The sequence below is a fragment of the Caretta caretta genome, chromosome 20, assembly GCF_965140235.1.
Source record: "Caretta caretta isolate rCarCar2 chromosome 20, rCarCar1.hap1, whole genome shotgun sequence".
Taxonomy (NCBI): Eukaryota; Metazoa; Chordata; order Testudines; family Cheloniidae; genus Caretta; species Caretta caretta.
The window spans coordinates 8,169,740-8,190,619 of NC_134225.1; the positions used below are offsets into that span (position 1 = coordinate 8,169,740).

Consider the following 20,880-nt stretch of genomic DNA (forward strand, 5'->3'; position numbering starts at 1 on the left):
TGGCGGAACTGGGAGGATTGGCAACCCTATCAACTGACCAACTGCAGGACCCGGCCTGGAGCTCTGCCCTGTGACACCTAGCATCAGCGCTGGCCTGGCCCACAAGGAGAGGAGCCAGTTCCCACCCCAGCCAGGGAGCCTGGCTCTCAGCTCCAGCCATAGCAGCTCCTGCTTCTAGTTCTGGAGCCCTGGTTTAATTCAGGATATGGATACGTGTACCCCTGGGGGTACACAAGTCTTCCCAGGGTACATCAACTCATCAAGATATTTGCCTAGTTTTATAACAGGCTACATAAAAAGCGCTAGCAAAGTGAGTACAAACTAAAATTTCATACAGACAATGACTTGCTTATCCTGCTCTGTACACTCCACACTGACATGTAAGCACAGTATTTATATTCCAATTGATTTATTTTATAATTATGTGGTAAAAATGAGAAAGGAAGCCGTTTTTCAGTAATAGTGTGGCTGTGACATTTTTGTATTTTTATGTCTGATTTTGTAAGCAAGTAGATTTGAAGTGAGGTGAAACCTGGGGTGTGCAAGACAAATTAGTCGCCTGAATGGGGTACAGTAGTTTGGAAAGATTGAGAGCCACTGGTCTAAAAGATCTGCTCTAGGAATCCACCGGGGAGGTGGCTCATTCTAGGGGCCCCTGTTCTGCCCTTGCAGCTGGAGCAGATGCTGGAGAACACAGCCGTGCGTGCCCTGAAGCAGCTGATTCTGCTGCACCGGGAGGACGGCCCCAGCCCCTCCCGCACCGTTGAGTGGCTCAACATGCGCAGCTGGTGCTCAGGACACCTTCACATCAAGTGCCCACGCCGTGTCTTCTCCCGCCGGAGCCCCAACAAGCTGGTACTGTCCCTCTCGTCCCCATGACCCTTTGGGCTGGTGCAGCATGGTGCCACATGACGAAGCTGTCTGTGCTAAGGAAGACAAGGCCCCATGGGGGTGGGCACAGAGCTGCTGTCTCAGAAAAGACCCCCCAGGCCAGTCTGGTCCCTGTGGTGCCTCTGCTGCCTTCCATGGCATTAACCTGGGCAGAGCCTGATGCCAGCCTGGCATAGGTCTGTGATGGCATCAGCCCTCTCTGGAATGCGGGGTACAGAGCCAGGGGGTTCCCTGTTATAAGGGGGTGGGAGGGTGCTGTGTGTGTGGGAAGGAGTTGCTGTGGGGTGGGCTCTGGGGGTGAATGCGTGCTGTATGGGGGGTTGCTAGCCTTTGGGGGGTGGCAGCCGGTCTGACTCTTGCTCCTGGCCCTGCAGAGGGAGATGTATGCGAAGGTCTTCGAGAAGGAAGCTGACCGGCACAGCGACTTCTCCCGCCTGGCACGGGTCCTGACCGGCAACAGCATTGCCCTGGTGCTGGGAGGAGGAGGGGCCAGGTAGGGGCTCAGACAGGGCCTGGCTGGGGCACTGAATTCCCATGGTACTCCTCTGTACCCAGGCACAAACCAGCCCCCAAAGGGGGGCCGTAGGCATCCACAACCCCAGCTTTACAGTGGGCTGGGGGGACAAACCCGGGGATAGAACCCAGGAATCCTCGCTCCCAGCCCCATGTCCCTAGTGGTACATGAACACTGCCTCTCAATAAGAGCCGTGGGATTGGGGCTGGGACAGTGACCCTGCTGCCCACCACCCTGCCCGGAGCAGTGCATGCTGGGAGCACCATTGCAGACCGCCTGGCCTGTTGGAGGCATGGCAGCTGCGTGGCAGGTTGCAGAGTTTGGGGCTGTGTGATGGGCCCTGGGACAGTCTCCCTGCTTGCCATTGGTCTCTGACCCCGCCCTTCCCACCAGGGGCTGCTCCCACATCGGGGTGATCAAGGCCATGGAGGAAGCCGGGATCCCTATTGACCTGATCGGGGGCACATCCATTGGCTCCTTCATCGGGGCTCTCTATGCTGAAGAGCGCAGTGCTGTGCGCACCAAGCAGCGTGCCCGTGAATGGGCCAAGGTGAGGGGCAAGGCCTGCTGTGGGGTGGGGTAGACACAGGGTGGGTGTGCTGTGGGCAGGGCCAGACTTGGGAGGGTGGGAGCAGGAGAACTCCCCAAACCAGCCCCTCCCAGAGCTGCCATCCCGTGACCCAGCCTTCCCCACAGCCGCTGGCAGCCAGGCCCAGGGCTGCACTGGGAGCTGGGCGTCACGGCCAGCAAGTGCAATACAGAGGTCCCAGCATGCACTGGGGCCTGATCGCTCTGCCTGAGGGGGCCTAGAGACCCTCCAGGCTCTCTCTGCTGCAGGCGTCTCTGCCCCCTGCCCATGCTGTGCAGCTCTGCCCTGTGAGTTCAGAGGCAAGCCTGCAGGCTGTGGGGGTTTGTCCTCCCTTTGGCCCTGGGACGTCTGCTTGGCTTGGAGCAGAGAGCCCCATGGCGCGCCGCAGCATTGTGCTGCTAGGCACGGCAGCCTCTTCTGCGCATGCAGCAGGCTCGAGCAGCAGGGGGGTTCCGGTGGGAACCGCAACATCCCCAGTAACAAGCCGTCATGCTAGTTGGCACACAGTGCTTTGGCTGGAGGACATGCCACCCCCCACCAGCAGTTCCGGGGCTGGCATGCCAAGTGGAGGGGCTGCACCAGGGCACCGCCTGCTTCACAGCCACATGCAGTGAGTGAGTGTCCTGTGAGCTTCAGGCTCGCTGCCGGCTCCCCGACAATCCTCCCTGCCTGTCCCCATGAGCCTGGACTCCAAACACTGCTTGTGCTGGGCCGTGCCCCCTGCGGAGTGACCCCTCACCCTCCTCCTGCAGAGCATGAACTCCGTGTTTGAGACGGTTCTGGACCTCACCTACCCCATCACCTCCATGTTCTCCGGCTCAGCCTTCAACACCAGCATCAGCAAGGTCTTCCAGGAGAAGCAGATTGAGGTAGGGAGATCCAGGAAGCTGGGCGGGGGTCCTGGTGGAGAACACTCAAAGTAGCCTCTTGCTGGGCAGCCCTGAGCAACGCCCCCTGCCGGCAGCGGTGTTCCCTGGAGCCCGGCCTTGTCGAAGGGGCGTGGTGCCTTGCACAGCCCCCACAGCAGCACCCTGGGCTGTAACACGTCTCTGATTAGCCCTTTGTGCCCCTGCAGGATCTGTGGCTCCCCTACTTCAACGTGACGACGGACATCACAGCCTCGGCCATGCGGGTCCACAAGGACGGTAAGCGCCTGCGCCCCACACCCGTGGCGTGTCCCAGGCTGCACAAGGTGCATGGCGCCCTGGCTGTTGGGGCCCAAGTCCTCAGCATCCTGCTCATGTGAGGACCCAGAGCCGGAGGCCTCTCCCTGCCCCCCACCCTGAGCCAGGAGCGCAGCCTGTGGGGTGGAGCCTGGTTGGTTGCTGAGAGTAATGGGCCTCACTGGCCTGTCTCGGCCCCTGCTGGCTCTCTCCAAAGAGCCCTGCTGTGTGTGTGCTCGATGGGTCCACGTGGCCAGGCCAGGCCTGGGCTCAGCTTAGGGAGGCCTACTCTGACTGAAGCTATTTCAGGAGATTTTTTTTTTCCAACATGACATAATGTCGTTTCCTTAAAATAGCCTATCAAAATCTCCTGAATGGCTTTCAGTAGATGCCGGGGGATCGATGCTGGTTCCGGGAGACTCCAGGCCAAACCTGGAGGGTTGGCAACCCTAGCTGAGCATTGCCGCCCCTCAGGTGCTGAGCCGATGTCTCTAAGGATGGGAGCAGGGTAAGGATATCGCCTGCTCTAGAGAGTGCCCCCTGCCCCCCAGGAAGCAGTGCTTGTAACCCCTAGCCCACATCAGCTGGCATGGGCCACCCGACTGCCAAGCCATCTACTAACACAGTGAGGGACTGGGCTGGGCATGGCCATCTCAATGTCTTTGCCCCCACACCTGTCAGGGCCCCTCGGCACCCTGCCCTGCAGAGAAGGATAATGTTACAGGAAAGGGCTGAAAGGAGGGCAGGGGCTGTCAGGGCAGGGCTCCAGAGGTCTAATTAGGAGTGATGGGCTGAAATAAAGGAGAGACGCCCCCACCCCTGCGAGAGAGCCAGGGCAGAAGCTGCTTTTGGTGGCACAGGGAGCGCTAGCTCTGCTGCCAGGGCTGGGCTACAGGCGAAGCCAGGCTCTGGGCCACCCCCTCCTTCCGCAGCAGTGCTGTCCTGGGGCAGCAACCCTGGCTGCTCTCCCAGGGGCTGGGGCACCCCTTATAGGGAGCACTCAGCCCGAATTGACTGGGGCCAAACACCAGAGCCTGGGGGCTTCCCCCACCCAGGGCTCTGCCCGTGGCAGCAGGAGCTGCTGGCTCCCTCTAATCACCTGGCCTCAGGGCCCAGAATCCCCAAGCGGCCAAACACCATTCCTGTCTTTCTGGGGGCAGCAAGGGCCAGCCTGGGCCAGCAGAACCCAGGCCCAAGAGCTGCTGACGCTGCTCCTGGTCAGAGCTGGTCCCTCCCTTCCCCCTTGCCCATTCCCACACTCTGCTGCCCACTTGGTCACTGTCTGGCTCTTCCCCTGTTCCCTGATTGTAACAATTCTGCTACTCACTAACCCCTGGTAACACCCTCCACCCCTGACTGTGTGGAGAGAACACAAGATGGGGCTATGGGACACACTAACCTTGCTGCCCCCTGCCCCTCACGTCTGGCCTGAGCGGCCCTCCTGTCATCTGACACCCCCATTGGGCCAGCTGGATGGCGTGTTAGCAGCAGCAGCAGGGGCAGCTCTGGGTGAGTGGGGGGAGCTGTGGAAGCATTCTGTCCTTGCACTTGGGTGGTGGTGGTTGGGAGCTCTGGGTGGAGCGAGGGCCTGCTATGGGGGTGGGTGGGTGGGTGTGTGGTGAGGCTGGGGCTGAGGCAGACAAGGGGCAGCGTTCTGTTCTTGCACTCAGGCGGTGGTGGTTGGAGGCTCTTGGGGGAGGCAGGTGGAGGGGGGTGCGTGTGGTGGGGCTGGGGCGGACAAGGGGCAGCGTTCCGTCCTTGCACTTAGGTGGTGGTGCTGGTTGAGGGCTCCCTGGAGAGGTAGGAGGGGGGAGCTGCTGGTTCAAACTCAGTCTCTGCCCTCGGTCCTCATCTTGTGCCTTGTCTGTCACAGGCGCCTGATCTCACCTGGGACATTGATCCATCCATGCCTGTCCACGGGGCGCCCCGGCAGCTGTAACTGCCTGGCTCTCACTCTGCCTGCTTGTCTGTCCTAACGCCAACTAACCCCACTCACCCCTAACTCACTGAGTCCATGGGCCAGGGGCCAGGGAGATGGGTCAGGGAGGGGCAGGGCTGGCTCTGCTGTGTGTCTGTGTGTGTGTGAGAGCTCTCTTCCTGGGCAAATGCCAGGGGAAGGCTTTCTCCCTACCAGGACCCTGCTGTCCTACCCAGGGGTCCTCAGCTGGCATCCAGAGGCATCAGCTGAAGCCCTTCCCCCAAAGCCCATGGAATGGGGCCTCTGCCTCCTGCAGTGATTGGGGACCCCCTGCACCCCCATCTCAGCGTGTGCCTCCATCTCCTCCTGGGCCAGCAGTGCCCAGCCTGTGCTGCTGCCTCCGGCCCTGGACAGTCCTGTCCTGGCGTCTGAGCCCTGGGCGCTGAAGAGCTCTGTCTAAGGTGGAGGCTGCAGGCTGAGGCAAAGTCCTGCAAAGAGCTCCTGACAGCCAGCTGAAGTCATAGCCTGCGCAGCCTCATTCCCGAGCTGGCCTGGCCCCCGGGGTCCCGCAGCCCCTTGAGTGCTGGTCCCAACATGCCCGTGTGCGTGTTGCCGGGCAGCCTTCTGCCAGCAAGCACACAGCAGCGTCTCGTTGGGCCAGGGCCTGGCACTGCCCCATGGCAGGGAGAGCGAGCAGGACGTTGGGGTAGGTAGAATAGCCCAGCCCAGTTGTCAGTGTAGCCACCACTAGCTGGAGTGGGCTGAGGGGGACGGGTGTTCAGGGAATTGGTCCCTCCTCTGGTGGGGGGCGGATTTCTGGGTATGTCACAAGGGTCTGTCCCTCTATTAGGCTGGGGGTGGCAGGGGATACCTGTTCCCACACCCAGCCTGACTCCTAGCACAGACCACCCCTTGTCTGAGCCGGTGTGCCCTCTCCCTGCCAGGCTGGGGAGACCTCCCAGTACCCCTGCTACAAAGAAGGCATCTGGATTTCTGAAGCTTCTGTCCTGTCGTTTCCTGTCTTCTCTCCGTCTGTGCTGTCCCCGTGCCCTGTGACTGTCTCCTCTCCCTCCAGCAGGCAGTGTATGGCGCTACGTCAGAGCCAGTGCATCTTACCCCCCCTACCTGCCTCCTCTCTGCGACCCCAAGGACAGCCACCTGCTTGTGGACGGCTGCTATGTTAACAATGTCCCAGGTCAGCATCATGCGCTCCTCGGGCCCTGGGCCACGGGGATGACCTGTGTGGCTTGGAAGGGAGGGCCAGGCTGGGCCGGGGTGGCAACTGGCTGCAACCCCTGCCCACCATACTCTGCCACGGCCGCCCCAAGTTGGGCTGCAGCCACTGCCTCCTTCCATGCCATAGCTTGTCCTTCCCTGGCGAGGGCTGGTTCTGACAGGCCTGAGGGTACAGGCTGGATCCCAGCACCCCAGCCAGACATGTGCTGCTCAAGCTGAGAAATCTGCACCTCATGGGGGCCGGTGCTGGGAGCCTCGGCCACGAGGCCAGGTGCTCGGTCTCTCTTGGGGCCTTTGGGAGTCAATCCAAGGCACCGGCTGTTCCAGAGCAAGGGGCAAGGACGGGACCCAACCCCTGGCTGAGTTCTAGGCAGTTGGCTAGACTCTCGCTGGCTCCAAGGACTCTGCAGATTCCCCAGCCTGGGTGCCGAGGCGCCCTCCCTTCCCCGGGGCTCCGGGCCTGCAAGAGGCCGTCTCCTGACTGCGTCTGTTCCTGCCGGTTAGGCTCGCTGTGGCGGTATGTGCGAGCGAGCATGACCCTTTCCGGGTACCTGCCGCCACTCTGTGACCCAAAGGATGGCAACTTACTGATGGACGGTGGCTACACCAACAACCTGCCAGGCAAGTACCTGCCGCTGATGGAGACGCTGCTCACAGACCGCGAAGCAGGCCACCGGGGGAGGCACCACTGCTGACAGAGTGCTCTGCCCTGGCACGTGTCTCCATCGCCCCCCTCTGGTGTCTCCGCAGCACTAGAGCCTCCTCACGGCTGAGCTGGGGCCCGGGCCTCTTGCCCTTCTGTAGGGCTGGAGGAATGTTATCGTTAAAACCAGCAACTCACCCGAAGTGGGGATCCTGCTCAGGGAGTGGGGCTTCCCTCCCACCACCCTGCGGGGCCGGTGCAGCACCTGGGCCCATGGCCAGCTGGGCAGGCTCATGTTATATGTGTGTGTAGGGGAGCAGCTCTTCCCCAATGGCTCCTTTGCGTTCTTGCTGTCTGCTGTCCCTGGCATCCCAAGTGGGGAATGGGTTTGGGGGGTCGGGGGGTCCCTGCTTTGCCTCCCCCTTGGAGTCAGGCTGAGGGCTGGACATTATGGAACCGCAGTGCTGGGCCCCGGCCTGGGTGAGGGCTTCTTAAACTGGAGCAAAGGCCACGGAAGAACCCCAGGCTGCTCCCCAACTGGAACCGTGCTCAGCTCTTTACCCATGGAGGTTTTGAGCTTTTCCCTCAGCCCCTGGCCCCACAAGCCCCCGAGCAGGGACGGGGGAGGCTTGTACCTGAGGCTCCAGAGCAAACAGCCTCAGGTCCCAAGGAACCAGGTTCCCTTTGCAGCTGCGTGGAGTCGCACTGAGCTCAGCCTCGTGCATCAGCACCTGCCGATCCGTGCTGCAGCCAAATGGTACCAGCGCAGGCAGGCAGCCCCGGGGAGGGGCGGGGTCTGGCTGCTTGGAACGGAGCACCAGCCTTGTTGCTGATGCCCTGGGCCGAGCGGGCTCCACGAGTGGCGGTTCCCATCGCTACATGCAGGAGCTGGGCTGAGCGTGGGCCTGTCAGGCCCTGGAATGTCCCTGTTCCCCTTCAGCCCCAGTGAAGTGAGGCCTTGCCGGGGCCTCCTCCTACAGGGAGAACCAGGTGGTTCTGTCTGTGGACTGAGAACGCCCCCAGCCGCCTTCACATGGGAGCAGCAGGAGCAAACAGCAGCAGGCACGTTCCTTGGTCCCGATTTCCCAGCTGCCTGTCCTGTCCCCCCAGAGCTCTGTCTCTGTCCCCGTCATGGCCGCCCCCACCATTACTACTGCTGCTGGCTGCTCGGTTCAGGTCCTCACAGATTCAACCAGTCCCCCCTCTATCCTGGTGTCCCAGGGTGCCCATCATGCTCAGGATGCCCCTATGGTTGTGCTAGGCCTCAGGCCTCCTCTTTGCAAGGGCGAGCCCCACGACTCTGAGACTTCAGGCTCCAGCCCCCCCGCTTCTCGCCGGGGCTCCCCAGTGAGTCCAGCTGAGTGTAGACCCCATGAGAGACTCGACCCTTTTGGCAACAATGCAGCCAGCAGGGAGTGGCAGTGACGCTCCCTGCACAGGCTGCACAGCCTGTTCAGACCACGGCCCCGTCATTAGTCACCTGGACTCCAGGACCGAGGGGCTCAAGTCTGTCTGAACTCAGAGCCTTTGTTAGCAGTAGCCTCTGCTCCAATCCGCCTGCATTCTCAATCTTCCGGCTGGGCAGCAGCCATCTTAACCCCCTCCACACACATACACCTGCTCTCTTTGTCTCCGCGGCTGTCCTGCCGGGCTCCCCTCAGCTCCCAGTCTGTGACAGTCACTGTCGGCTCAGGGTGTCTCCGAGGCAACTTTGTGCATGTGGGGACAGTTCTTGATAGTTCATTCAAACCACCGCAGACCTGCCTCTGTAACACCCACAGCTCATCTCCCTATCCCTGAGGAGTGATTAGCCCCTTCATACCAAGGGGGTGGCATTACACAATAGGGAAACTGAGTCACACACTTTCAAAAAAATATTACAAAAACTTACAGGGAAGCCTTCAGCTCACGCAGTTCAGCTGATGGTTGGCCTTGCCATGTGACTCACCCAGGGCCTTGGGCAATGGCTTCTGTTTAGTTACCTCACTCCATAAAGGGGCTTAATTGCTCCTTCCATGGAGCCTAACAGGAGAGACTGCACCCATTGGCAGTCACGGGCTTGGGTGAAGCCTTCAGCAGGTCTTTGGCAGACAGCCATTTACACACTGCCCCTGGAGCTGCACTGGGCCCTCCCCAGCACTGCGATGGGCTGTCCCTGTCGCAGCTTGGAGTCCAGAGTTCAGCGTGGGACAGTCCTGCTGCAGCTTGTCTGGCCAGGGGTCCTTGCCTGGGACGAGTTGCGGGTTCCTACTGCCGTCTGAATGTGCCATGGAGGGGGAGCTCCCAGGCAGAACAGAGCCAGCCGGGGGAGGCTGGGTGAGCTGGACCTGCACTTCACACAGAGAAAGTCAGAGTGGGGATGGGGAAGATCTGGCCATGCTGGACCCTGCACTGGGAAGCTCCACGCCTGGCCAGTTGGGCAGTGCTAGTGGGAAGGGGTCCCTGGACTCCCTGGTGCTGCGGAGCCACCCCCACCTACCCCGCCCGCTCTCATGCTGGTCATGCCTCCCACGCAAATGGGGGTGAGGGGAGAAAAGTGGTTGCTGCAAACCTGGCTTTGCTCCCCACCTCCTGCTTGTGGCTGGGGTTCCGCCCTGCTCCCCAGCTGTGGTTGGGGGTTGGGGCATGGGGCGGGGAGCTGCCCTAATGGCAACAGGCAGGAGCATGGGGAGCCGGCAGTGCCACTCCCTGCCGGGCCGCCGCCCCTGACACGCTCTCTCTGACGCCAGCGGACATTGCCCGGACCATGGGCGCCAAAACAGTGGTCGCCATCGACGTGGGCAGCCAGGACGAGACTGACCTCTGCAACTACGGCGACAGCCTCTCAGGCTGGTGGCTGCTGTGGAAACGCCTCAATCCCTGGACCCAGAAGGTCAAGGTGAGCCCTGCCCTGCCCTGCCCTGCCCTGGGGGCTTCCGTGCCCGAGAGCCCCCTCCAAGGGGAATCTGCCCCATCTCTCCTGCTGCCTGCAGGCACGTCCCTCCAGCCACCTGGGCCGCACCTGACACATGCTGCAGGCCGGGGGGGCATGTGAGGGGAGGCAGGCGGGCCCCACCCACCCAGGGCTGGGGCTTTTCACCATCCCTCTCCCCTTCTGTGACTCTGCCCTCTACCCCAAGGGCAGCGACAGCCCTTGGTGCTGACAGGGTCCCTTCCACCACAGCCCCTGCCTCCCAGGGCTGCTCCTGCCTGAGCATGCGGGCCTGCCTTGGCAGCCAGGTGGCTTCCCTCAGGCTGGCTGGGCACAGTCACTCCTGATGCCCCAGTAGCAGTTGTTGGGATCCGGCTCCAGCCACTCAGCTGGACTGAGCCAGCTGGAGGGGAGTCAGACCTGCAGAAAGTAGGAGAGACTGTCCCTTGCAGCCTCCTGTCCCAGGTGGGGCTGATCCAGCCCCTTGCAGGACACTCCTGTTTTTCCCCACACACATACAGGTGCCCGACATGGCAGAGATCCAGTCACGCCTGGCCTATGTGTCGTGTGTGCGCCAGCTGGAGGTAGTAAAGTCGAGCTCCTACTGCGAATACATTCGCCCACCCATCGACCGCTTCAAAACCATGGACTTTGGCAAGTTCGACGAGATCTACGTGAGTCCAGATGGCCTGGGCTGTAGGGGTGGGGAATGTGGGAGGGCCTGATTAGCCGGGGGTGTCTGTGCTCGGCTGGGGGCAGGGTGGTGGGAGGCCCTACTCTGGGCCCTGGGCTGCACTGGCCTGGGGGTGAGAGGCCCTGATCTGGGGTGCCAGGGGAGGGTCTCTGCTCAGCCGGGGGTGGGGTGGGTGGGAGGTCCTGATCTGGGGGGAGGGCGGGGTCTGTGCTCAGCAGGGTGTGGGAGGCTGAGGGCTGCACTTGGCTGGGGAGGGTGGGAGGCCCTGATCTGGGCCATGAGCTGTGCCCAGGTAGGGGAGGGAGAGGCCCTGCTTGCGGGGATGGGTTGGAAATCTGATGGCCACCCTTGTGAGGAGCAGCCCCCCAGCTGCATCAGAGCACCCAGGGCAAATCCATGTCTTGCTCTGCAGCGGGCGCAGCCTGGCCTGGCCAGTCCCCCCCGCAGCTGGCTGGGAGGAGTGGGCCCCTCATCCTGCCCATCCATCTCATGCAGGACGTGGGCTACCAGCACGGCAAGGTGGTATTCAGCGGCTGGAGCCGCGGCGACATCATTGAGAAGATGGTGAAGGACCGGCGCTCGGCCGACTTCTACGAGAGCAAGCGCATGGATGTGAGTGAGGGGGCAGCAGTGGGGCATGGGCCAGCGGGGGATGGGTAGCTACAGTGTGTGCCTTGTCATACTCCAGCCACTTAGCTCCCTTTTGTGCCAAGCTGATGTTCCTGGCTGTGGCAGCCCTGTGGCGCAGCACCAGTGCCTGAGGCAGGGGGAACAACCAGGTCTGCCCTGGCGCCCCAAGGGGTTGGGCTGGGGGCTCCAAGAGGAGTTGTGGGGGCTTGGCAAGGAAGTGCCCTCCCCCATCAGTGCAGACCCCAGTTCCAGCAGGAGCCGCCCTGAGACTCTGGTCCCTTTGTCCTTAGGCTGAGCAGGAACCCCCAGCCCCTTGGCGAAGTGGGGGATCCGCTCAGGGCTGGACTCAGAACCACCTGCATGGGGTGAGAGCCTGACCCAAGAATTGACTTGTCCTTTGCCACAATGACCCCCACTCCTTGTCCTCACCCACTGGAGCCCTCCTGAACCACCCACTCTCTAGCTCAGCCCACATAGCACTTCTTCCCTGTGTCCCAGCCCCCCAGGGCTACCTGACGGGGACATCTCTAGACTGGCTCTCATCCCCCCAGGTGCTGACTTGCCCCAGCGCAGGGTTCACTGATCTGGCCGAGATCGTGTCTCGCATCGAGCCGACCAAGAGCTACCTGTCCGATGGCTATGCTGATGGTGAGTGGGGGCAGGGGGTGTGGCGCAGGGCTCTCTGCCCATGTCACTCCAGTAGGATTCTGGGGCCCCAGCAAGGCTGTGGGATGGGAGTTAGGGCTGGGATAGAAGAGGGGACTGCGGGTAGGGATTGAGGGGCAGCAGGGCCAGGCCAGGAGCAACTGCCAGCCCCATGTGTGCTCCCATCCAGGTGAGGAATCTGACTACCTGACAGAGTACGAGGAGGAAGGGCTGGACCCCGCACGGGGAGAGGAAGAGTTGTTAGCATCGGCTGAGTGGACCCACACTGAGGTATTTGAGACTGTAAGCTCTGGACTCTGCTCCCTGGGGTGGGGGTGTGCTGGGCCCAGCTGCTTCTCCTGGGGCCCTCTCCAGGTGGGGGAGCTGGCCGAGGTGGGGCTCCGTCTGTGTCACTGTTCTGGCAGCTGTAGGGAGAGCTGGTCCCAGATGCTGCTACCCATGCTCCAGGGAGCAAGGGTGGGCCTGGATTCCCCAGCCCCTGGGACCATGCCCCCCTTCCCTGCACAAACACTGCGGGCTCCCCACAGGGTACTCTCCACAGTCCCCCACTCCTCTGTGGGAGAGGTTCCCATTGACACTCTCCATGTCAGCTCCTGGGCTCCTTGCTCTCAGGCTGGCATTGCCCTGCTCCGGAGCCCACAGAGGCCAGATCCTGGGGGTGGGGCTAAGAGTTGTGTGGGAGGGGGTGGGAAATGGACCTTCCCCTCTTGAATATGGGCACCAGCCCCACCCACCGCAATATGGGGCTTGTCTGGACTAGACGTTGCCCTAGATGACCCTGGTGTGCTCGGGGGGGGGGGGGGGGGGGGAGGCTCCTGGCCACGTGGCTCGTCCTTACCCAGCTCTCACTAAACAGGCCTGAATTGTCCCTGCCTCGGCCTGGGAAGAAGCAGGGCGATTGCCCTGGGGGCAGCTCTCCTGGGACACGGGGGTCTCACTCCGGACTGGATGGAGGGATGGGGTATGTGTTCTCCACTCAGGCACTGACTGGACTTTAGTCTGAGTTCACACTCGTCCTGCTGGTCCTTCCTGGCCCTGAGCTCTCTGGCCTGAGGGCAAGGGCCCATCATGACAGCAGCACTGCTGCCCCCTCTGCCCCTTGGTGGCTGGCTGGGCCCCATTCTCCCCGGGGGCTGGGTCTGTGCCGTCACACGGTGTCTTCTCCTTCCAGGATGAGGAGAAGAGTCTGCGGCACCGCAACTCCCCGCCCCAGGAGTGAGCCCAGCCGCCTGCTCCCGCACTGGGACAGATGGAGCCTGCAGGCCCAGGGCTGGCACTTGGAGACTGCGGCCTGCATGTAGCTGGGGCACTGGAGCCTATCCTGCGCTAGATCCCCCCGGCCTGCATCTGCTGCTGGAGTCCTGAGGCCAGCCTGGTTCCACTCCGTTAATGGCCAGGGTTCTGCTGGGGTCAGCAGCCCTTCTGCATCTTCCAGTATGCAGTGGGACCTGGCCTGGACGCACCGCAGGGTGGAGGGGCGGCCACTAGGCCCAGCACTCTCCATCAGCCAGTACTTGACCCAGGCCAGCGCTGCTGCAGTTCCAGGGGGGCCCTCAGCTAACCGCTGTATCAGTTGTAGGCCTATGCTGCTCGCTCCAGGGACAGCAGGGCCCAGTCCAGCAGCCTCTGCTGGTAGGGCATGAGGATAAGGGCTGGATGCTGGGCAGGACTACCCCAGCCCCCTCCCCGCCACACACACGAGGGCCCATGGCCCTTCCTTGCTGCTCCCTTTGCCTGCCTTTTGCCTGCCTTATGGAGGGCCACAGGGTGCAGCTGGCAGCCAGGGCCATGCACACTTCCCCCATGGCCCTATGCCTGCACGCTCCTTGCTGGGTGCCAGGGCTCAGCTCCTGGCCACGTGCTGCTGCATGACCCACTCAGGTGAGGGGGGGTTTGCCAGAGGAGGTGCCTGAGGGGTGAGGCAGATGCCCCCAAGCCCTTCTAGGTCCAACCCCAGCTTCTGCCAGCTTCTCTTCCCCTGGGTTGCCACCTGGGGTCCTGAACACCACACTAAGTCCAGAACCTGGGAGTCCTATGTCCTGTCCGGCCCCACCCCCAGGCTGAGTGCTTTGGTGAAAACACTGCCTCTCCCTCCTCCCCTACATGCACTGTGTATGGGGCAGTGTCATTTCCCTCTTGCCCTCCTCCGCGTTGCTGCTGTGGGACGTGCCCCTCAGCATCTCTCCTACAGCTGCTTCTCCTTCCCAGCCCCACCTGCAACCCCTAGAGAGGGCCTGGGCTTCCGGGGGGTAGGGCTGGGCCCTGCACTCAGTATCAGGGATCAGCAGGGCCTGCTATAGCCCCAGCTAACCTGGCTTGTAGGGGAAGCCAGGGGACCCATAGCCAGGGGGTGGTGGGTGATTTAGGCCAGAGCCTTGCTCCCTGTGTGTAACTCTGCCAGGTCAGGCTGCTATTCCTGGGCTCAGCAGGCATCCACCCACTCCTGGGCACCCCCACATTCCTGGCTGAGCTGCTGGGATGCTGTTTGCACCTCCCTCCAGGCACCCCATCACTGTCATGGAGCCCCCACATCCCAGCTGCGGCCAGGGTGGGAGCAATATAACCCTAGATGCTACTTATTTTTGTTAAGTTATTGCTGAGGGTGGGAGCTGCAGGGGGCTCAGGGGCTGGCACGGAGAGGCCTGAGCACTGGGATTCTGTTATTTTTTATTTAAAAGAAACCTGCTCGTGGCTGTCCGGCTGAGGTGGGGTCTGCCCATCCTGCCAGAATAAAAGCTTCCACTGGCCGGGGCTGACAGTCAGTCTCTGCCAACTCTGATCAGCCACTGGGGCTCCTGGGGCGGCCGGCAGCTCAGCCTCCTCCAGGGGAGGGCTTGGGAATAACAGGAGTGGGCCTCTGGCTCCACGGGCCCCCACTCAGCCCAGGCTGGCTCCTTCAGAAGAAAGCCAGGTGCTCAGGAGCTGCTGCCCCTGCTCTGCTGCTGGGGCAGGGGTTGGCTTGTTTTCCCTCACACCGTGAGTCCTGTCCCACCACAGGTGGGTGCAGCCCCTGCCAAGCTGTGGGCCCACTGAGCCATGCACGGTTCCCTTCCCCTCATGGGCTCCAGCATGTAGGAAACTGGGGCCTGGCCCCCCAACTCACTGCAGGGGCAGGTGCCTGGTAGGTCAGAGGAGGCTCCAACTCCATCCTCTGTGCTGCACTGGGGCCGAGCTCCTGTGCTCAGCAGGCTCTGTGCCTGCTTATGCCCTTCACCCTCCCCCCCGTGTGGTGCAGGATCAGCTCCCAGCAGATTCATGCTGTATGGGACTCTTTCCCTTCCGCTGTGCCCACCTGGCTGCAGCTCCCATGGGCCCTGCAGCCTGCATCCAGCAGCTGGGAAGGTGAATCTGCCCCCCTCCCCAGCACTGCAAACTGCTCCCAACTGGGGAGCCCCAGGCCTGAATTCCCAGCAAAGCCCTGGGGGCTGCTCCTGTAGGTGGCTTTGGCCCTGGTGCCAGCTTGAGCTGCAGGACACCCTGGCCTGGGACCAGCTGCAGCTTAGGGGGTGCGTATCGGCACAGGATCTTCGATGAGATCTGCTGGCCAAGTGGTCACTCACTTCTCAACCCAAGGACCAGGACCTGTGTAGCCCCAGCTTCTGCAATTAACCTTGGTCTAGCAGCAGCAAGGAGAAATTGCAGCCACCTGATGGGCAGTTGGCCATGGCTGAGCAGGCCCCACACCCCCGTCGGCTGCTTGGCCCGGCTCTCCTGTCAGCTACTCCCCAGTTACTGCCCTTGGATCACTGCACGGGTGGCCTCCCACCTGCCCTAAGGGCCTCCCTCTGGCCCAGGAGATGCGGCCCAGTCTGGCTCCCAGCAGGGCCCAGTGGGAGTCCAGGAGCTGTCCCCCAGCTTTGCTCTAAGAAGTCTCCACTATATGGAAAAGCTTAGACCTGCCCAGAGACCCAAACTGCAGGGTCCCCCCCTTACTGCAACCCTCAAGAGCCCCCTCCCCCAGGCACCAGGCCCCTAGCAGAGAGACACCCCTCAGCTGGGCACCTGTGATGCTCATGCTAAATCCAGGGCCAAGGCACCCATGCAGCATGCGGGCCCCATCACCGGGAATCGATGCTCCAGGGGTTAACAGCCAGGGTGCCTGCTGCCAGTGACCAGGCCCACAGTAGCATGCAGCAGAGCTGGTGCCCCTCAGCCTGCTGCCTAGCAGGGAGTGTTCAGGTCTAGGGAGCTGGAACTATGAGGAGCTGCGGCTCCTAGGAAAGCCAAGACCCAATCGCTGCCCCTCTCCACCAGACCTGGGCACAGACCCCCGGGCCTGAAGCCATCTCCCCTCTGCTCATTGTCAGCCCGCCTTGCTGACACCAGGAAGTGGCTGCCTGGCCGTGCTGCTGCAGCCATGTCCCACCCCACAGGTGGCAGATGAGGCGTAAAGCTGATCTGGGGCTCTGGGCCCATAAGCAAGGCCCCGAGTACCCAGGCCTGCTGCAGGCCGTTCTGCAGCAGCTTTAGACACTTCCAGGCAGAGGAAATGCAGAGCCTGCGCAGGGCCACAGCGGGCTGGTGATTTCCACAGGCAGCTGACGGCGGTGTCCTCATGCAGGCTGGTCTCACAGCGCAGCAGGATTGTGGCCAGAGCCAACCGAGCCCCGTCCCACCTGGCGGCCGGAGAAACTGGGATGGAAGAGAGGGCACGCCTCGGGGCTGCAAGCTGACCAGAACCCTCCCGCTGCGGTGCTAAGAGCTGGGAAGCAAAACAGTCACTGACAGTGCAAAGGATCATGCCCTGCTGAGACGAGGGAGACAGCTAGCTCCTCTCAGAGTGACTGGCGCGGAGCAGGGAGGTGGCACTGCCCATGTTCACACACAATGTGGTGGCAACAAAAGCCCCCAGAGAGACATTTCTCCAAAACGGAGCCAGGATGTGGCAGCACCAATGAAGCCATAGCAACACCGGGTGCCTGTGCCCAGCTGGCATTCCCCTCGGGAGTGCTTGGTGCAGTCAGGCCATGGGGCCCAGTGCCTGCCTGCTGCAGACATGACACAGGGCCCCTGGGAATTTCACAGGTTTATTTTCACTTTGTAACAAAACATTTTAGAAAATTCATTAGAAGCTGCTCCCGCAGCCAGCCAGCCCCCCATCCCTGCACCCAGCCCCTCCCGTTTCCCACAAGCCTGCATTGAGTGCTGGCGTCCCCCTGCTTCTGTTCCCCAGCCCCACACACGTCTGGGCAGCTGCAGGGCGGGCTTTGGCTTGGCTGGGCCACACGGCAGGGCCCAGGGTGCTGGAGCAGCAGCCCAGGCAGCACCAGCCAGCAAGAGGGGAGAAAAATGGGGTCAGGCACTGCCTGGGCACAGCCCCCATTCCCTGAGCAGGGCCCCACCTGCAGGAAGCTCTGCCCCCATGTTTGCTACCTGGGGCTGGAGAAACCATGACTGGTGGCAGCAGCTTCACTCGCTCTCAGTACCTGGACAGGCAACGCAGGCCTGGCCCAGCCAGCCCCATTCCTGGCAGTGGGCGGGGGAGTGGCCATGCACAAGTATGGACTCTGGTCAGGGCCAGACCAGGCCAGGACCATCCCAGCATGAGGGGGGTGGGAGTCACCGGCTGCCAGTGATGTCCCGGGGGCTGGGATGTCACTCAGCAGCGTGCACCCGCTGGTGCAGCAGGAGGTTGGAGCTGCGGGTGTAGCCGCGCCCGCACTGCCCGCAGCGGAAGGGGCAGGCTCCGGCATGGGAGCGCGCCCGCAGCGGGGGCAGGCGTGAGGTTTCTCGCCCGTGTGCCGCCGGCGGTGCTCCACCAGGCTGGCCAGCTGGGCAAAGTGGCACCCGCACTGGGCACAGGGGTAGGGGCGCTCCCCGCTGTGTGCCCGCTGGTGCGCAGCCAGGGCTGAACGGTGCCCAAAGGCTCGGCCGCACTGGCTGCAGCGGAACGGCTGCTCCCCGCTGTGTGTGCGCCCGTGCTCCCGGAGGTGTGCCAGCTGGGCAAAGCACCGCCCGCACTCGGCACAGGCATGGGGTCGGGCGCCTGCGTGGCCCCGCTGGTGCCGCAGGAGGTTGGCACGGTCGGCAAAGGCACGGCCGCAGTCCGGGCAGGCGTGGGGGCGCTGGCCAGCGTGGGCACTGCGCTGGTGCTGGCGCAGGTAGGAGCTCTGGGTGTAGCCGCGCCCGCACTCCCCGCAGCGGTAGGGGCGCTCGCCCGTGTGTACCAGCTGGTGCCGCAGCAACGTGGCGCTCAGGGCAAAGGCCTTGCCGCAGACCGGGCAGGGGAAGGGGCGCTCGCCCGTGTGCGCTAGCCGGTGCCGGAGCAGGTGGGCTCGCTGGCGGAAGCGGCGAGGGCAGTCAGGGCAGGCGTGGGGGCGCTCGACGCTGTGTGTCTGCAGGTGCCGTGCCAGCGTGGAGCGCAGCCCGAAGCTCTTGCCGCAGCGACCGCAGGTGTGAGGGCGCTGGCTGGTGTGGGCGCCCTGCTGGTGCTGCGTCAGGTGGGCGCTCTGCCGGAAGCTCTGCCCGCACTCCCCGCAGCGGTAGGGGCGCTCGCCGGTGTGCACGCGCTGATGCACCAGCAGCGCCGAGCTGCCCGCGAAGGCCTTGCCGCACACCGGGCAGGGGAAGGGGCGCTCGCCCGTGTGCGCCCGTTGGTGCGTGGCCAGCGCCGCGCAGTCGCAAAAGCCTTTGCTGCAGGTGGTGCAGACGTAGGGCCTCTCGCTCGCATGGAGGAGCTGGTGCCTTGTCAGCGTGGCGCTCTGCCGGAAGCTCTTCCCACACTCGCTGCATTTAAAGGGCCACCTGGCTGCGGGGTCTCTGTGCCGCGCCGGCTCTGCAGCAGCGCTACCTCCCGGCACAGCCTCCTCCGCCCTGGCACTGCCTCCTCGCACAGCTGCCTCTGCCCCCGCAGCCGGGTCTTCGTGCCACGCTCCCCACACCAGCTCCACACCAGTGCTGCTGCCGCCCCTTCCCGGAGCAGCATCCTCTGCCCCAGCCACGCTCGCCAGCCTCTCACCTGCAGGAACAAATGGGCAATCGGGCATGAGCCGTCCCCACAGGAGGCCAGCTAGGACAGGGCCCCTGAGGCACCACCCACGTGGCCCCGCCCCCCTGGAGCCGGTTTCCACACACCTCTTGCAGCTTTTTCAGGCGGCTGCAGACTCAGGCAGGCGTCAGCACCACCCAGCTCAGGTTCACAAGCCTTTCTTTGCCTCTGTGTAGGCTGGAAATATTATTTGCATTTTCAGTGAGAGCCAAGACACGGCTCTCATCTGGTTCTGGGGGCCCTGGAGCAGGTGGTGGGATGGGTGCAGTGGTGCACACAGATCAGGGAGAGGGTGGTGACAACCTCTGAGAGGAGCTGGGTCAGGAGGGCTTGCAGGGGTGGCTTTGGGGGGGGTCCCATCTGCCCCCATCCCTCTCAGCTGGGCTTATTTATCCCCCACCTGTTTGGGAGCCGGGCCAGCTCTCATCATCCTCGCCTTTGCTGAGATCTGGGACTTGCAGCTCTTCCCCTAGCTCCATCCAGTACTGGGATTGGGGCCCTGCTGGGAGAGAACAGAGCAGGTGGGATCCAGCTAAATACCCACCCAGCTCAGCGTTCATCTGCCACTCTGGGCTGGCATGGACAGAACATCCAGGAAACACCTGTGGAAACACAGGAGGGTCAATTCAGACACAAACAATCAGAGTGGAGGGGAGACGACCCCACAGACTCCCCGAGCCATGGTGCCAGCGAGGCCCCACAGCCGTTCACTAACACAGGGGTATAAAAGCCCCCTGCCAGCTTCAGACTTGAACCAAACTGGCTCCGTGAAGCGCCAGGACTGAGCCTCTGAACGGAACTGGTAGGAAACAGTTGGCCTGGCTAATGCCACCCTGTGTGGTGAACACCAACTCCGTGCAAAGGAGCAAGCCAGGGAAGCGCCCATGTCCCGTGAGCCAACAGCCCCACCGGGGACCCCACTGCATGGAGCAGAGAGCCAGCAATCCCCTCGGTCACAAGAGGGTGGCAGAGACTCCTGCACTTTCCAGAGCAGACCGCGTACTCAGGCCCTGCAGGGGAAACAGACCATGGCCCTCCCGAAAGAGCCCCAAACCAGCCTCAGAGCGCACAGCCTGGCCATCAGAGCTCTACAGGGAACAGCTCTGTGGTCTTCTGAGCCACAGAGCCCTGAGCGCGCTCGTGCTGGAGACATCTGACAGCATCACACCACTGGATTCGACCCAGGGAGGAAGTGCCTCACACTAATGAGGAAACCCCCCTCGCTCCACAGCACACCCAGGGACCCCTGCCGCTAGGACAGCACCCCAGCTCCTTGGCACAAGGAGCGTCTTCGTTCTGGGCTTGTGCAGGGCCCGGCGCCATAAGGCCTGATCTCCAAATGGCTCCGAGTACTACCATGGGCCAAAGAGCAATCACCAGCTGGTGCTGCCATTGCAAAGCAGCACCTCTCCCGATTCCCCCAATCATAGAACTGGAAGGGACCTCGAGAGGTCATCTAGTCCAGTCCCCTGCACTCATAGCAGGAGTGAGCATTATCCCTGACAGGGGTTTGTCTAACCTGCTCCTAAAAATCTCCAGTGATGGAGATTCCACAGCCTCCCTAGGCAATTGATTCCAGTGCTTAACTACTCTGACAGGTAGGAAGTTTTTCCTAATGTCCAACCTAAACTGCCCTTGCTGCAATTTAAGCCCATTGCTGCTTTATCCTCAGGGTTAAGGAGAACAATTTACCTCCCTCCTCCTGGTAACAGCCTTTTATGTACTCGAAAAATGGGGAGCATGTCCCCCCTCAGTCTTTTCTTCTCCAGACTAAACGAACCCAGTTTTTTCAATCTTCCCTCATAAGTCATGTTTTTTAGACGTTTAATCATTTTTGTTGCTCGTCATAAATATAAAGGGAAGGGTAAACACCTTTAAATCCCTCCTGGCCAGAGGAAAAACCCTTTCACCTGTAAAGGGTTAAGAAGCTAAGATAACCTCACTGGCACCTGACCAAAATGACCAATGAGGAGACAAGATACTTTCAAAGCTAGAAGGGGGGGAACAAAGGGTTCTCTCTGTCTGTGTGTTATCTTT

General features: G+C 62.3%; 2 protein-coding genes across 7 annotated transcripts in view; one reads left to right on the forward strand and one right to left on the reverse strand.

The window, feature by feature from the left end:
• LOC125628965 (patatin-like phospholipase domain-containing protein 6) overlaps positions 1–14,613 on the forward strand; it is a 56,227-nt gene extending 41,614 nt beyond the window's left edge. For 3 of the 6 annotated variants that reach the window (XM_048834191.2, XM_048834192.2, XM_048834193.2), the window contains exons 25-37: positions 673–855; positions 1,266–1,384; positions 1,799–1,955; positions 2,747–2,863; positions 3,070–3,139; positions 6,151–6,270; positions 6,816–6,932; positions 9,684–9,832; positions 10,387–10,539; positions 11,055–11,171; positions 11,741–11,837; positions 12,025–12,125; positions 13,027–14,613. In XM_048834191.2, the coding sequence (XP_048690148.2) occupies positions 673–855; positions 1,266–1,384; positions 1,799–1,955; positions 2,747–2,863; positions 3,070–3,139; positions 6,151–6,270; positions 6,816–6,932; positions 9,684–9,832; positions 10,387–10,539; positions 11,055–11,171; positions 11,741–11,837; positions 12,025–12,125; positions 13,027–13,074 (1,548 nt within the window). In that variant the 3' untranslated portion in view covers positions 13,075–14,613. The remainder of the gene's footprint in view (positions 1–672; positions 856–1,265; positions 1,385–1,798; positions 1,956–2,746; positions 2,864–3,069; positions 3,140–6,150; positions 6,271–6,815; positions 6,933–9,683; positions 9,833–10,386; positions 10,540–11,054; positions 11,172–11,740; positions 11,838–12,024; positions 12,126–13,026) is intronic. The other 3 variants (XM_048834194.2, XM_048834195.2, XM_048834197.2) reach the window with 3 other exon arrangements.
• Positions 14,614–16,866: 2,253 nt separating this feature from the next.
• On the reverse strand, positions 16,867–19,662 carry LOC125628955 (uncharacterized). Its single transcript, XM_075121723.1, is given in 3 exon segments — positions 16,867–17,557; positions 17,560–18,813; positions 19,244–19,662. Coding segments are annotated over 3 exon segments (1,521 nt in total). The 5' UTR covers positions 19,404–19,662; the 3' UTR covers positions 16,867–17,450.
• Between the last annotated feature and the right edge of the window lie 1,218 nt (positions 19,663–20,880).